Source organism: Ochotona curzoniae, unplaced genomic scaffold (assembly GCF_017591425.1).
Source record: "Ochotona curzoniae isolate NIBS_2020 unplaced genomic scaffold, NIBS_Ocur_1.0 scaffold_4701, whole genome shotgun sequence".
NCBI classification, from domain to species: domain Eukaryota; kingdom Metazoa; phylum Chordata; class Mammalia; order Lagomorpha; family Ochotonidae; genus Ochotona; species Ochotona curzoniae.
The window spans coordinates 84,359,123-84,374,760 of record NW_024467122.1 but is presented as its reverse complement, the minus strand read 5'-3'; the positions used below and the strand labels follow the sequence as shown (position 1 = coordinate 84,374,760).

Sequence of the window (15,638 nt, the reverse complement as noted above, 5' to 3'; positions counted from 1 at the left end):
GGGCATCTACTAAATTAAATCATGAAAGAAAAGCATCACAGGGCCAGGGTGCAGTGGCGCAGTGGTTAAAGTCCTCACCTTGCACGCCCGGGATCCCATATGGGTGCCGGTTCTAATCCCGGCAGCCCTGCTTCCCATCCCGCTCCCTGCCTGTGGCCTGGGAAAGCAGTGGAGGATGGCCCAAAGCTTTGGGATCCTGCACCCGCGCAGGAGATCCAGAAGAGGCTCCTGGCTTCAGATCAGCACAGTACTGGCCGTTGCGCTCACTTGGGGAGTGAATCATTGGACGAAGATCTTCCTCTCTGTCTCTCCTCTCTGTATATCCACCTTTCCAATAAAAGTAATAATAAATAAATAAATAAATAAATAAATAAATCTTTTAAAAAAAGAAAAAAAGAAAAGCATCACAAAGCACCCAGCAACAATGATTAGCTCATCACTAATCCTGTTTCCACTACACAAATCACAGCTCACAACCCCCGCAATTCCACATATCCCACACCATTTCAATTAATCCCACACTTTATTTCATTTCAAAAGGACTTCTAAATGTCTAAATCACTAGTTAGGGTAGGATACATGTTATCCTCCATCCATTATCCTAAAATTCATCTTTTCGCATTGACAAAATACAACAGAAACTTCCTCTTACCAACGGTTACCCTCAGCTGCAGTGCAGACAGGATAAATTCAATAAATGGTTATTCTTTCCTCTTTTCTAGCTCTCCAAAGAATGTGTCTATTCTCCAAAACTGGAAGCGATTTTTATTTTCTTTAGCTGTCACTATGAACTCATGCTAGGTCATTAACTCAACAGCACCTTTCGTCCTTGATAATGACCAAACGGCCCCATCCTCACCCCAGTGGCAACGTTTTGGGGGCTCACTGCAGAGTACAGATCTTTGATGGTCTCCTTGTATCCTGGCATTACAAGGGATTCCAGGCACATAAGCGCCCATTTTCTGCTCTCAATTTTGGAATTACTCACTAACGCAAAGACGGCCTAATTATTAATCCATACTCAGGCCTATCTTGTGTTTACCATGAATGTTCTCCAGATTAAATACGGTAAGTGTTCAGTAGGGTCCAGTTCCCAAACTGATTTCTGAACTCAACTGCCAATATGAAGGGCAAGAAATAAACATATACAATCATTTCTGCAGCCTTATTAAAAGAAGTAATTAAAATTCTTAACTACTCATCACTTAAAGCTTTCAACTCATAATGAACCAAAACACCTACTAAAGCAACTTTGCTCTGCTATTTCCATAAAACTCAGCAATCCAAAGAGGCATGATGGTCTGGTCTGGTCTGGGAAGATCTAAAGTAAAAGCAGCAAGGAAAAAAAAAAAAAAAAAAAAAGCTTTCTTCACTGTGATTATCCTTCAGGAACCTCAGAAAACACAATTCAGGAACAACCACAGGAAGCCGTCTGAGTAAAGCTCTAATCAAGGCAAGCATTTTAATTAAAGGTTGGGACCTTCATGAAAATGAATAAACAGTGCTCAATTAGGGATCATGAGTTTAAAGGGAACTCTAACATCTGTGATACTGGTTAGCCACATTACCCGAAAGTCAATGTTACAATAATAATAACCTAAACATCTTTTTATACACAAATCTCTGCCTCATTCTCACAACCACAAAGACAACAAAATCATGCTTCAACTTTTACACTTGCTGCACATCTCAAGCCAACGATCTCAGCGGGACTCAAGCTTGGGAACATTATTTTCTATCCCTGTATTTGTAACTCCATCAACAAAAACATCAGCGTTTTGTCAGGGTGCCGAGGCATTAGTGAAATGCTTAAGAACACACTTAACTCAGAGAAAAAAATCCACTGCGCCATTCTAACAGCAGTCTAGAGAAAAGGCAGCAGAAATAACCGCTGCAAAACCTGCCAGGTGAGAGATTACCTCGATGATCAAGAACTTGGGCACAGGGACAAGTGAACTTGGAGCACCTGCCAAAAGGTCTGCTAACAGAAATCTGTTTGTAGCCGTTTTACTAGTTCTGGAATGGCAGCCCCTCAACTTAGATCATGAAATTTCCTCATCTAAATGAGGTGAAAATGGAGCAAGCCACTTCTCATTGTGCATACAGTTGACTGTACACCTAATTTGCTAGGTCGGATATAGTAGTAAGTCATCTCATGGCCCCTTCAGAAACTGGAAGTTTAACTTAATACGTAAAAACAAAAGCAACAGAAAATTTTACTTCATGATTAAAAGGTAGAGCTGCCTGCAAGATATGACTAATTCTAAAGAACTAATCCTCAAAATGTGTTTAGCCAACCATTCTATTTTTTTTTTTAAAGATTTTATTTTCATTACAAAGTCAGATATACAGAGGAGGAGAAACAGAGAGGGAGATCTTCCGTCCAATGATTCACTCCCCAAGTGAGCACAACAGCCAGTGCTGTGCCGATCCAGAGCCAGGACCCAGGTCTCCCATGCAGGTCCAGGGTACCAAGGCTTTGGGCCATCCTCAACTACTTTCCCAGGCCACAGGCAGGGAGCTGGATGGGAAGTGGAGCTGCCTGGATTAGAACTGGCATCCATATGGGATCCTGGTGCGTTCAAGGTGAGGACTTTAGCCGCTAGGCCAGGGCGCTGGGCCCTAACCAACCATTTTTTAAGTAATTGCGAATTACATTCATTTCTATGTCTAGTAACATATTCTCACTTAGTAAACTCTAAAATCCTTGGTATATTTATGACAATGGTATTATGAGCAATAGTTAAATAGCTTTTCTGCCCATTCTCTACAAGTTATTAAGATACAGTGCAGGGGCCCAGCAGCGTGGCCTAGCAGCTAAAGCCCTCACCTTGAACATGCTGGGATCCCATATGGGCGCCGGTTCTAATTCCGGCAGCTCCACTTCCCATCCAGCTCTCTACTTGTGGCCTGGGAAAGCAGTCGAGGACGGCCCAAACAAAGCTTTGGGACCCTGCACCCATGTGGGAGAGCCTGGAAGAGGTTCCTGGTCCCCGGCTTTGGATCAGCGTAGCACCAGCTGTTACGGTCACTTGGGGAGTGAATCAGCTGTTGGAAGATCTTCCTCTCTGTCTCTCCTCCTCTTTGTATATCTGTCTTGGTAATAAAAATAAATAAATCTTAAAAAAAAAAAAAAAGATACAATGCATCAGGCCCAGCATGATGGCCTAGCGGCTAAAGTCCTCATCTTGAGCAAGCCAGGATCCCATATGGGTGCAGGTTCTAATCCCAGCAGCCCTGCTTCCCATCCAGCTCCCTGCTGGTGGCCTGGGAAAGTAGTCAAGGACGGCCCAAAACTTTGGGACCCTGCACCCACATGGGAGACCCAAAAGAAGCTCCTGCCTCCTGGCTCTGGACTGCAGCAGCACTGGCCGTTGTGTTCACTTGGGGAGTGAATCATTGGGCAGAAGATTTTTCTCTCTGTCTCTCCCTCCTCTCTGTATATCTGACTTTACAATAAAAGTGACTAAATCTTTATAATAAAAAATAAATTTTTAAAAGATACAATGCATCATAAATTATGTCATCAATGTTAACAAAACACAAACCTTAGCTGACTGCCAACACATTTCAGGTAATGCATTCAAATATCCAAAGAAAACTATGAAATAAACATTTTGAGATTTTTTCTCAAATCAAAGTTGTACAGAACAAATTGGGATCATTATCACAATAATTAATTGAATACTTCCGTTTGGGCAGCCAAGCAGGAAATAGAGATAGAAAACAGAAGTTGGATAATCTAACCTTGCACCAAAATAAAACCCCACTTGCATCAAGGACTTAAATGTATTACAAACAAAACAAAAAACCAGAGGGCACCGCAAGGACTATTTCTGTTGTTCTTCATGTTTAACATAAGACCAAGATATAACATCAGCTAACAAAAGATTGTAAATTCAAGAACAAGAAGCTACTTTCTGCATGGTAAATACTATTCTAAGAAACTTACAACTAACCAACTAAAAAATATTAGCAGCTAATACTAAAATGGCTAATTTGCCTTACATAAAGTTACAAACTGAAAAACTCAACAGCTCAATAGAAAAAAGAAAAGTTGTCCACAGAAGAGGCAAAAGGCTCTTAAAAATAAAAGGTGTTCAACTTTACTCCAGCAAGAAAACTACAAATGCAAAGCATCCCGAGATAACACAGTTTACTTCTCAGGCTTGCAAAGATGACATCTGAAGCTATCTGGCATTTGGCCAAGTGGCTAAGATCCCAGTTGAGGTGATGTTCTACCCACTCAGTCCTAGCTCTGGCTCCTGACTCCACTTCCCACAACGCCAACGCCACGAGGCAGTGGTGACAGCCAGTCTCCTGACAGTTCTGGTCCAGCTGCCCACAACGCAGATGCCAGCAGGACTTGGCGATGGCCAGTCTCCTGACAGTTCTGGTCCAGCTGCCCACAACACAGATGCCAGCAGGACATGGCGATGGCCAGTCTCCTGACAGTTCTGGTCCAGCTGCCCACAACGCAGACACCAAGAGGCAGTGGTGATGGTCCAAACACCTCCCGATAGGCCTGGTCCAGCTGACCACAACAGACACCAGGAGGCAGTGGCCATGGGAAGTCTCCTGACAGCCCTGGTCCAGCTGCCCACAATGCAGACATCAAGAGGCCGCGATAATGGCCAGTCTCCCGACAGGCCTGGATTAAGCTTCTTGTTCCCCTCCTCAGCCTGACCAAGCTGGCACATAGGAGAATGAACCAGCAGATACAAGCACTCTTTTTCTCTCTCTTAAATAAAGAAAAAAAAAATTAAACAATGAAGCATGCTTTTAACAGAAACATGTAAAAAAAATTAATTCATTCACTGGTCCAATGACAAATGACAGACAATCTGACAACAGCCTCCAAAATTACACATGCATGTCTCCTTTAACCCAGCAAATCCACTTTTAAAGGATCCATCTTGCAGGTTCATTTGGAAGTACACACACACACACACACACACACCCCAAATAAATACAAGATTGCTCACCAAAGTGTTGTGTATTACCACAAAGATGTGAATAATGTAAAAGCACTGAAAGCGTCCAGCTATCTACAGCCTTAAAAGAAAAAGTTGGGAACAGTAAAGACAGTGTGATACTATTTGATTGGAGAGTGAATATTTACATCCACATTTGCCACACAGCAAATCTGAAGGAGCAAGTAAACAAACGATCAACCCCAGGAGTTTCTGAGCAGAGGGTCCATGTGACTGAGGGACAGGGGTGAGACATTCTGTCATTAACAGTTATAAATATTTATATTCCCTCCAAACATCGAGCCATAAGCTATATCATGCATTCAGAGCCAAAAAATAAATACATAGGAGTTTATTTTCTAGGATCAAAAGAAGAATCTTAACAAAACACATGTGACCGAAACATAAGTGCACTGTAGAAAAGCAGGATCTATTTCTCGCTCACGTCATTCTATCAATGCTTAGCTTTATTTCACCTTATTAATCACAATTTTTTTCATTAAAAATCTTAATGAAGAGCCCAATAATGGCTAAATCCTCCCTTTATAACGGTGAGGATCCCATATGGGCATGGGTTCATGTCCCAGACTCTTTACTTCCCATCCAGCTCCCTGCTTGTGGCCTGGGAAAGCAGTCAAGGACAGCCTTGGGACCCTGCACCCACATGGGAGACCCGGAAAAAGTTCCTAGCTCCTAGCTTCAGTTCAGCTCATCTCTGGCCACTGTAGCCACTTGGGGGGGGTGAATCAGCTGTTGGAAGATCTTCCTCTCTGTATCTCCTTCTCTCTGTAAATCTGTCTTACTCCAATACTTAAGTTAAAACTAAGAGCTGGTACTGTCTTGGAAATAAACAGGCTCTGGTTATAATTCTGTGTACCCTTCTCTATTTAATGCTGGTATTTTATAATAGCAAGCTCAACACAGCGATCGCCACAGCGCTAAGCTCAGAGAGAAGCACTAGATGTTCCAAATGCATAAAATGCAAAGTGGCATACTGACAACACTAGCAATAATTATAGACGGGAAACAGGACACAATTAAGATACCTGAATGAAGAACAAAGTTCATGTACATGAATATATCAAGAAAAAAACTAATGTCCAAACTTCTCTGTACCAAAATAAACTTAAAATTTCATTTTTTTCAGTAACTTTTGAAACGTCTGCAAACATCCACCCAAGGGAGACATGAATCCTTAGGGAAAACCAACTGAAGCAGGGAAAACACAGTTAACAAATCTAAACAACTCTATCTATTACAAACCTGAACTCACAACCCGTGTTACTAAAAAGTTGAAACAACTCAACCAGAGGGAGCCGCTTTTCTATGAACTTACACTCGTATTTTCCTACACGAAATCAAACGGGCCATGTGAAATTTTGGAAATGAGAAGTGAAAGTCTAATTCCTCATAATTTTGTTCTGTGTACGATACCCCCTAAGATTCAAAGCTTAACATCTGCGGTGTTGCGACTAGGCACACAGTCCAACGGGAACAGATCCAGCGGCGCGTTCCTGCGCCCCGCATGCAGGTAGGGTGGCAGGTGCACGCCCCCACACCCCAGAATTAACGTCCCGTATCCCTGGAGTGATGCCCCCCACCCCAGGTGCGCGCCCCCCGTCCCAGGTGTGACGGCCCCATCCCAGAACCGACGTCCCCCATCCCAGGTATGACGCCCCCAACCCCAGGTGTGACGTCCCCCATCCCAGGTGCGCGACTCCCGTCCCAGGTGTGACGAGGCCCCCGCCGCGAAGCCCCTAAGCGGCGGCCGACACCCGCGCCGGCCAGTCCAGCTGAGGTAGGGCCGGAGTCCGTGACCAGCGCCGCGACACGGGAGCTCTGCCTGAGGGGAGGCTTCGCGGGGCCGCGGAACGGGACGAGCTGAGGGCCGGCGGACGATCAAAGGTAACGCAAACAGCTAGGAACTCACCGCGCCGGCGGCGACAGTGCCGGGCGACACGGGACCCGGTGCATCCTGCCTCCTCAGGCGGGACTTGAGGCTCTTCATGGCGGCGGCCACCCCTCGGCGGGCGCCGCGTCCGCGCCTACTTCAGAGCGGCGGGCCGCAGGACCGAGGCAGTCTAAGGCCTCCCTCCTGCAGCCAATCGGCAGCCGCTGCGGCAGGGGGCGGTGTCAGGCTCGGCCAATAGAAATCCGCAGCAGAGGCGGGACTTCCCTTTCGAACTTCACCACAGTCTTGTCTGTAGGCGGCGGGCGTGAAGCGCGTGAACCGATCGCGAGTCCGGGTGGACTTCGGTGTAGATGGATCCCGGTCTAGATGAGAGCAGGAATACACGGAGCGTGTGGTCTAGATTGGGGCTATTATGGACCGAGTGCCGGTGTAGACAAGCACGAATTTATACATGTTCAGATGCAGATATAGGTGTAGGGGGAATCAATCCCTATTCAGCCTGGGTCTGCGCTCCTTGCCGAACGAGCTCCTACCGAGATGTCCGAAGTGGGGCTCCCACTCACAAGCTACCAGCCTCCCCCACGGTTCTGCTGCCCAGTCGCCGACCCCGGCCGCGGCCAGCCCAGTCGCAACCCTCCCGGAAGCCTCCAGGACCAGTGGCGACTGTGTGGTCAGGCTGCAGGGTCAGCAGGTGCCCCCTGCTTGTTCAACCAAGAACCCACCGCTTTGGAAGGACAGAGGGGATGTCGGGAGGAAGAGCAATAAAAGGGATCAAGTTTTTGTGACTATGTATACGGATGTACTTAACGTACCATGGCCTTTTCTTCAAAGAAGCCTTTCTACGGGTGAAAGTATTCAATGATGTGAATTCTCAGAAATCTGGGTTAATGAAAAGTATTGAAGGAAAGGCTCCGCAGAGCAAGAAGTCATCTGCTGTTTGTGAGGCATCTTCAGAACTCCCTTAGAATCTCTTCTGCCCCCAGCGAAGTGCTGATTGTAACGTGTGCTTCTCTGAAAGGATGGGGTCTGGCCTGGCTGACTCACAAAGGGCCCTCTCTGCAAAAATGCATGGTATTCCTTGGAATTAGCAAAGGTCTGATTGGAAGACTTAGCAGAAATCTTCACAGCTGCCGTGGAAAGTAAAGAATATGCGGTCTGAAAGTTCTTGTGCGTGGATGTTAGATGAGCCACTGCCATTGCACAGCCAGTTTTCACCAACTGCCGCAGGAACCACCTCACCAGACACCTGCGCCCGTCTCTCATCTCTGCCACCAATGAATGACAAACCGTCATCACAAAGGCTTATGAAAAGCACCTCTCCTTTGTTCAAGAACCTTCAAAAACCTGTTGGGGTTGGGGCGGGGCGGAGGGGGGGAGTGGCGGGATGGAGAGGAATCTAACTGCTTAGCATTTAAAGCGCTATAGCATAGACTCAACCTTTCTGGCATGCCAGGCGGATACTGATCAGTCTCTTTCCCCCAACGTTGGGTGACGCCTTCTGACCCTGCCTACAAAATTCTACACCCTCAATAGTGATGGTTAAGGGGGTTTGGGGCCTTTGAGAGCTTCTGCAGCTTGATGCAATGAGGTCTCTGAGTGCTGCGGACTTAACCAGTGTGTTCACTTGGTGAAAAGCCAGTGAGCCTCTGCCCTTTGCAATATACATACACTTTTTGTATATTCCAGCAGGTTCTAAGGTAAAAGGTGGACTTCTTCCATCATCACCTAGCTGGGAAGGATCCCATCATCTTCTGACTCAAATGATTATGCTTCTCTAGTAACCGTGATCCTAAGAAACTCTACGTGGGTTCGCTGCTGGGCTTCCCAAAATCTAGGAGTAACTGACATATGTTTGAACTTCATTAGAAAGCGTGCTCTAGAATGCTGATACATTCTGTCGGTTCTTAGAGTAATTTTAGAGTAAATTTCGCTGTGTGTTCTGTGTGGTCTTGTACCTCCCCATCCCTGTTGTGAAGACAGGTGAAATGACCTTGGGGGCTATGTTGTTGCTTCCATAACATTTGCCTCCCTCGATACCTGTGTTCTGGACTTAAGCACACATTTACTGTCCGCTCCTCGAACTCTCTGATTCTTAAATGTTATGTGTCTCACAAGAACCCTGTCTCCCTCAGTAATTAGCTGTTGAGTTAATTTCAGCCTTGTGGGCTGAAGATTACCAAAGCCCTGGTGAACCCAGCCTTTTTCGGTTGTCACTGGATAAAGCAAAGGAAACAGAGCCACGAGTATAACTTGCATCACATTCCAAAAATGTTGGGCAAGTTATTTTTATGAACTGTCTGCGTGATGTCCCCACGGTGTCTGTGTCCAGTGGCCTTTAGGGATTTTTCCAGACTAGAAACTTGATAGCTGATGTCTGTGTATTCCCAGTGGAGAGAAGCTAAGTAAATAGCACTGGCTGGAGTAGTAATAAAGCTCTTTATATTAATCTGGAAGACACCGCATGAAGCATATCGCTACAAAAGGCGTGTCCCCAGACAGATTTGTTAACTATTGTTGTATTTATTTATTAATTACCTTTCCTTCAAAGCAAAGTCCAGTTGCTAACTTAAATAGACTTGTGTCTGTTCGCATACTGGATTTATTTAAAACATTTTTCTGATTTGATTTTTTTTAATAATACAAGCAACTAGGAAAGACATTTTGTTTGAAAAAACTATTTTGACAGGTCATGCATCTATATTGAAAATATGTTTAAAAGTTAAATAATGGGGCCCGGCGCGGTGGCGCAAGTGGTTAAAGGTCCTCGCCTCGCACGCCCAGGATCCCATATGGGCGCCGGTTCTAATCCCGGCAGCCCCACTTCCCCTCCAGCTCCCTGCCTGTGGCCTGGGAAAGCAGTCGAGGACGGCCCAAAGCCTTGGGACCCTGCACCCACGTGGGAGACCCGGAAGAGTCTCCTGGCTTTGGATCGACCCGTTGCGCTCACTTGGGGAGTGAATCATTGGACGGAAGTTCTTCCTCTCTGGCTCTCCTCTCTGTATATCCGCCTTTCCAATAAAAAAATAATAAAAATAAATCTTTTTTAAAAAAAAGTTAAATAATGCAAAATGAGAAGGTTTCCTTATCATCCTATCCCTTGGACTCCTGCCACAAAACCAATTGTGTTCTAGATTAGCAAACAAAGCTAACATACCAGGGTATTTCAAAAGGTTCGCGGGAAATGTATTTTATGCAAACATTTTTTTTAAATTGTACGTATGCAGCTCAATTGGACAGCAACTCCCTAAACTGCATCGTAGGGTTGCAGAAGTGAGGAGTATAGAAGAAAGGAAAAAATCAGAGGATATCTTTGCATGAAGGGAGGCCACTGCACTTTGAACGTTCTTTCCAAAAATGTGCACTGGGACAAGTACCACCAGGTCAGCACAGAGTACCCAGGGAACCTACCAGAACAGGAAAAAGGAGCACAATAGGGAGATGCTCATGGCAACACCAGATGCTCATGGACAACATGCAGAATATAAAACCTACACAGAAAACGTTGCCTGTTCAAACAGGTCTGGCTCAGGGGTTTGCCTCGTGGTTAAGATGCCAACAGTGTCCTATCCCTGCCTCTCCAATTTCCTGCTATTGTTTATCTTCAGAGGCAGCAGCGTTGGCTAAAATGATTAGGTCCCTGCCATCCACATGGATTGAGTTCCTGGCTCCTGGGTTCAGCCTGGCCCTGGCCCAGCTGTCTCAGGCATGTGTTGGCTCTCTCTCTCTCTCTCTCTCTCTCTCTCTCTCTCTCTTTCTCTCTCTTTCTCTCTCCTCTTTCCTCTCTCCTGTCTTTCTGTTTGTTGGTGTGTATGTATGTCTGCCTCTCAAATTTTTAACATCTTAAAAATGAATACAGAAAAAAAAAATGTATATAGAAAACCATTGGAGATATCCTTGCGGGCAGGCTTTTGTTACAAATTGCATGTCCAGTGATTTCTTAGGGAGCCTGGCCAACAAAGCCAGTCAGTAATTCCATGGAAGGCCCAGAACACACTCACAGCCTCCCAGTGTAAATACCCAGACAGGGAGCTGCCAGAAACCACCCACATGTGGCCACGAGGTCATGAGGAACCACACCCCCACCCAGAACTCATGGCAACCCCAGGAATGGGAGACCTGAGGCAGCTCTCACACCCTGCCACAGTCAAAACTAAAACACATTGCGTAAGAGGCCTTTAAAAAAAATAAACAAGTCCTCTTTGGCACTAATTTTAAAACCATCTGCATTTCTAAAAGCTCCTCAGTGCTCGGTCGGTCGCGGATAACTTGAGCGGGATGAAGCAAAGCATGAGGAGGTCATTTCTGTTCTGAGTAATATAGAGGATCCTCTGGGTTCCCTTAGTGATCCAGTGTTGAAACTCCAGGGATGCCAGTTTCCTCTTACCCTCTCCTGCTGAGGGTTATTTTGGATTTAAAACTAGCAAAGTCTAGTTAAGCCATTATCTGGCAGAAGGCTGCTTCCTGCCTGCCTATCTTCCTCGCCACGTGCTGGCTCTCATTCACCCTTGACATTTGAAAGTGCCATCAATTTCATTCCCTAAGAGAGGTTCGTGGTCAGGAGCAGAGCTGGGCTTGTCTAAGCATAATTAACCTTGTACCTAGAAGCGATCAGAATATTCAGCATTATTGCCTGGGGTTCAGATTTAATGTCAAGCAAAGGCAGCTTGTTCCATGGTGAAAATGAATATCTGCTATGAAGTCTTGATTATAGAAAGCTCTAGAAATGCCATGGGCTGCACTTTAAAGAGAAGATTGAAGGCCCTGGGTGTTCATGGTTCAAAGGCAGAAGCTCTTGATTACCTCTTTCAAAACAGCCTGCTCAGCCCAGAGCCCAGATAAACACCAGGAATTGGTTCAGGGATCCGTCACTGTCTGACGCAGCAATAAACGTCTGTGGACTTTGGAGTTCTCTTATCTTAGCCAGGATATCAGGATAAGTGTATTTATTTTTATTTGAAAAGCAGAGTCTTACAGAGAGGAGAGAAAGTCTTCCATCCATTGGTTTATTCCCCAAATGGCCCCCACACTGGAGCTGGACCCATTAGATGCCGGGAGCTAGGAACTTCTTCCTGGTCTCCCGGGTGTGTAGGGGCCCAAAGCTTTGGGCCATCTTCTGCTGCTTTCCCAGGCCCGGGGCAGAGAGCTGGATTGGAAGTGGAGTAACTGCTCACAAACTGGCACCCAACAGGGATGCCAGTGCCACAGACCAAGGATTAACGTGCTGTGCCACTGTACCAGTCCAAGGAAGTAGCTAGCTCTTCAATAATAATTACTTATATGATTGACTGATTTTTTTTTTCAATTAAAAAAAATCAATGACCAGAAGACTAAGATTCTTGCTTCCCAGAAGAGAATGGTGTGCGTATAAGTTTTCTCCCTTCTGGCAAAACTATTTGTACCAATGTCTACACGTTCATTATAAAAACTACTTTTGTGTCCAGTTGTTCAGCAATATTTAGCTACAGAGCTCACTTAGGAAAAGTTTGAAAACATTTTTCAACAGAAATGTTCCGCCCTGATACACTTCATAAAGCGTATTTTCTTCAAGGAGATTCTACTCATGGGTTGGCCTTGTGCACCTGTATCTGGTGGAACAAATATTAAAAACTATTCAGTGATGTGGATATGCGTATTTCCTATTACTAGTTATGACTGCTGTTGTCACAAGCAAAATCTGTAAAATGACCAGTACGTTAAAACACCAACATATTCTCGGCTTCAGAAGGGTTCTGTTTTGATTGTGTCTTGTTAAGCAGAGATGCGTGTGTGATGCTCCATAAACTTCAAAACTACCTTGGGCCTGGACAGCAATTAAGAACAGTCCTTTGGAGCCTCAAAGGGTGTAACGTGCAAACTTACTGCAGATCAAGGTGAAGCATTTTGAGAATAAACTGAAAGGTGTGTCTCTTCCACTGTGGAGATGTGGTGCTCTGGGAGAATAACAAACTCTCACACGCCATCAACTCACTGGCTCATGACTGGGAAGTGACACTCATCTATTGTGAATTAGGCCAAACCCTTTGCACTCAGCAGATTAGGTCCTCATTAGGCCAATCAACCCTAACTAAAATGACTTTGGCAGCTCCCAGATATGAATCACAGCCTGTCCCCTGACAATAAGCTAGGCTTTCATATACAACCTGCATGCTCACAGCAGGAAAACACCAAGCTAGACCCATGTCCCTCCACATCAACACCCTATTTAGCCCTTGTTCTATCTGTGCCAGAATGTTGACACTTTGAATGCTTTTAACTCACACTGCAGTGCACAAAAAAAGTTGAAGTGACTTGAAACAAATTTTACAACCATCCTTAACAAGAGCTATATGTGAGGGAGGTGGGTGTTGCGATTACAAAGATTAAACCATCACTAGTATCCGTGTCTGGGTTCTGGTCCTGCCTCTGTTTCCACTCCAGCTTCTTGTTAATGTGTATCTTAGGAGTCAACAGGTGATGGCATCAGTGCTTGAGTTCCCTCTACCCACATGGGAGACACAGCCAAAGTTCTCATCTCCTGGCTTTAGAAAAAGTAGATGTGAGGGAGGATTTTTGTTCACTGTTAAAGTTACTATGGCTGCTAACTTTGAAGTTTGCTTTTTCAGTTTCCTCTAACTGGACAAAACACACACGGAAACAGCCAGTGGCAATTTCAGTGCTGGAAATGGGAAAGCCCAACAGATTCTCACCAGCAGTGAACTTTTCCTGCTGTGTTTTTCTAGAATAAGTGCTTCTTATGGCTGGGTCTTTGCTTGTAGGACAGTGAGCAGCGTAACAGATACTCTCTTGACTACAAGAGATATCTTGTTGGACATCCAGGATGTCCACTCATCCCTACAGCATCTGTGACATCCACAGCCAATGGCAGATGATCAGGGAGACATTGCTGGGAATACATCAGGGACCAGGGTAGACAAAGGGGCCGTTCCCCTGGAGCGGAATTCTAGCCAAAGTGCTGGAGAGAGGAGCCCATATAAACAAGCGAGTAAGTGACTATGGTAAATTCAAGTTATTGGAGATGAGCAACAATTTTCATTAGAAAAACTTTGTGTGGTAGAGAACAGAGCAGGAGATGTCTACTGAAGACTGAGTGCTCAGGAAGGTCTTTCTGGACAAATGACTTAGAAATGAGGCTTGAGTGGCAGATGGGCTGCTGCTCAGCATGGATATGGAAACAGAACTCTCCAGGCAAAGAAAAGATACATACAGGGGTACCAGGGTGAGAAGTGGGGAGGCTTCAGATCCACCATGGTGGGAGGAAGTGAGCAAGAAGAGAGTGCAGGGTCTCCCCAGGTTGGAATTTGGGTTTTGTTTCTCTAATAGGAAATGAATGAAACAGGGGGTGAGCCAATTTATCTAGGTGCTGGGAAGGTTTTTCTGATAATGGGGAGAGGACTGATCTTCAACAAACAAGAGAAGAAGCTTAGGGGTATAAAGGGGACTGAGGAACAGTCTAGAAACAGAGCCAAGTTCTGACACAGGAACGAGACACTGGGCAGTCAGGCAAAAGGGCTCCGTTAACTGCCCAGAGAGGGTAGCCTCCGTGGGCAAACCCAAGGACGGAACAGAAAAGGAGGGCTGGAGACAGTTTGGAGAACCACAGGCAAATAAATGGAGCACAGGGGACATGTTATGAAAGGCAGAGTCAAGGGCCAGGATTTGGGCCCTGCAGCATGCAGACATGAAGCAGATGGGAAGCACCAACAGAGCAGACTGGGAGAGAATGGTTGGAGAGAAGACAGAGGAAGTGACAAACACAGCAGGCAAGAGGGTGGAGTTTCAAAGGCCATCCCTGACAAAAGGACAGAGAGCACAGAGACAAAGGGAGTAACCACTGGGCCTGCATCATGGATGCTGCTCACAACACTGGCAAAGCCTTAAGAGCAACTCAACAGACAGAGGGAGGAAGGAAGGCACTATGATCTCCAGGTATAAAGGGGAGCAGAGGATCAGAAAGTGGGGTTGGAGAGGAGTGAGAGGTCAGCAGAAGCTTTTTATGTGAAGGGGGAATCTTCTAGAAGTTCTGGGCTGACTGGGAGGAGAATGAATTAGTAGGACAGAGAAGAGAGGAACGTTTCAGAAGCAAGACCCTGAAGAAGATGGAGAGGGCCTTGACCCCTGAGGAACGGCTCAGACATGTCACCTGGAGTCACAACACAGAAGCAGAACCACATGGGCAAACGTCAGTGAGTTGGTCTGTTTATTGGAGGGAGCAGCGGGAGGTCACAACCAAACCATAGGGTGATTGAGCAAGCAGCAGCTTGCAGAGATTGGAAGAGAAACAGAAGGTATGGAATGTACTATTTTATCACAAAATATTGATGTAGTCTTCCTGACTTACTAAACAGCTGATGCTGTTTTCAAAGTATGAACGTAACTCCTCAGCTGATATCTTTCTCATGGAATACATCACCTCGAACCCGGTGCAATGGCTCAATCCCCTGTGGGTACCACTTCGTGTCCCAGATGCTCCACTTCCCATCCAGATCCCTGCTTGTGGAGGGATGCCCCAAAGCTTTGGGACCCTGTACCCACATGGGAAACCTAGAAGAAGCTTCTGGCTCCTGGCTTCAGGTCAGCTGAGCTCCAACTGTTGCAGCCACTTGGATCGTGAACCAGTGGACAGATCTTTCCGTATCTCCTTCTCCCTGTAGATCTGCATTTCCAATAAAATTTTTAAAAAAATATTTTAAAAAATAAAATGGATCAACTCAAATAGGAAACCCTTCCTGCTGCAACATATAAGTCATCAAGTA

The 15,638-nt window shown here is 45.6% G+C and overlaps 1 protein-coding gene across 1 annotated transcript in view; it reads right to left on the bottom strand.

The window, feature by feature from the left end:
* Nucleotides 1-6,981, bottom strand: part of UACA (uveal autoantigen with coiled-coil domains and ankyrin repeats) — a 94,796-nt gene extending 87,815 nt beyond the window's left edge. The window contains exon 1 of the mRNA XM_040968950.1: nt 6,904-6,981. Coding sequence (XP_040824884.1) covers nt 6,904-6,981 — 78 coding nt within the window. The remainder of the gene's footprint in view (nt 1-6,903) is intronic.
* Between the last annotated feature and the right edge of the window lie 8,657 nt (nt 6,982-15,638).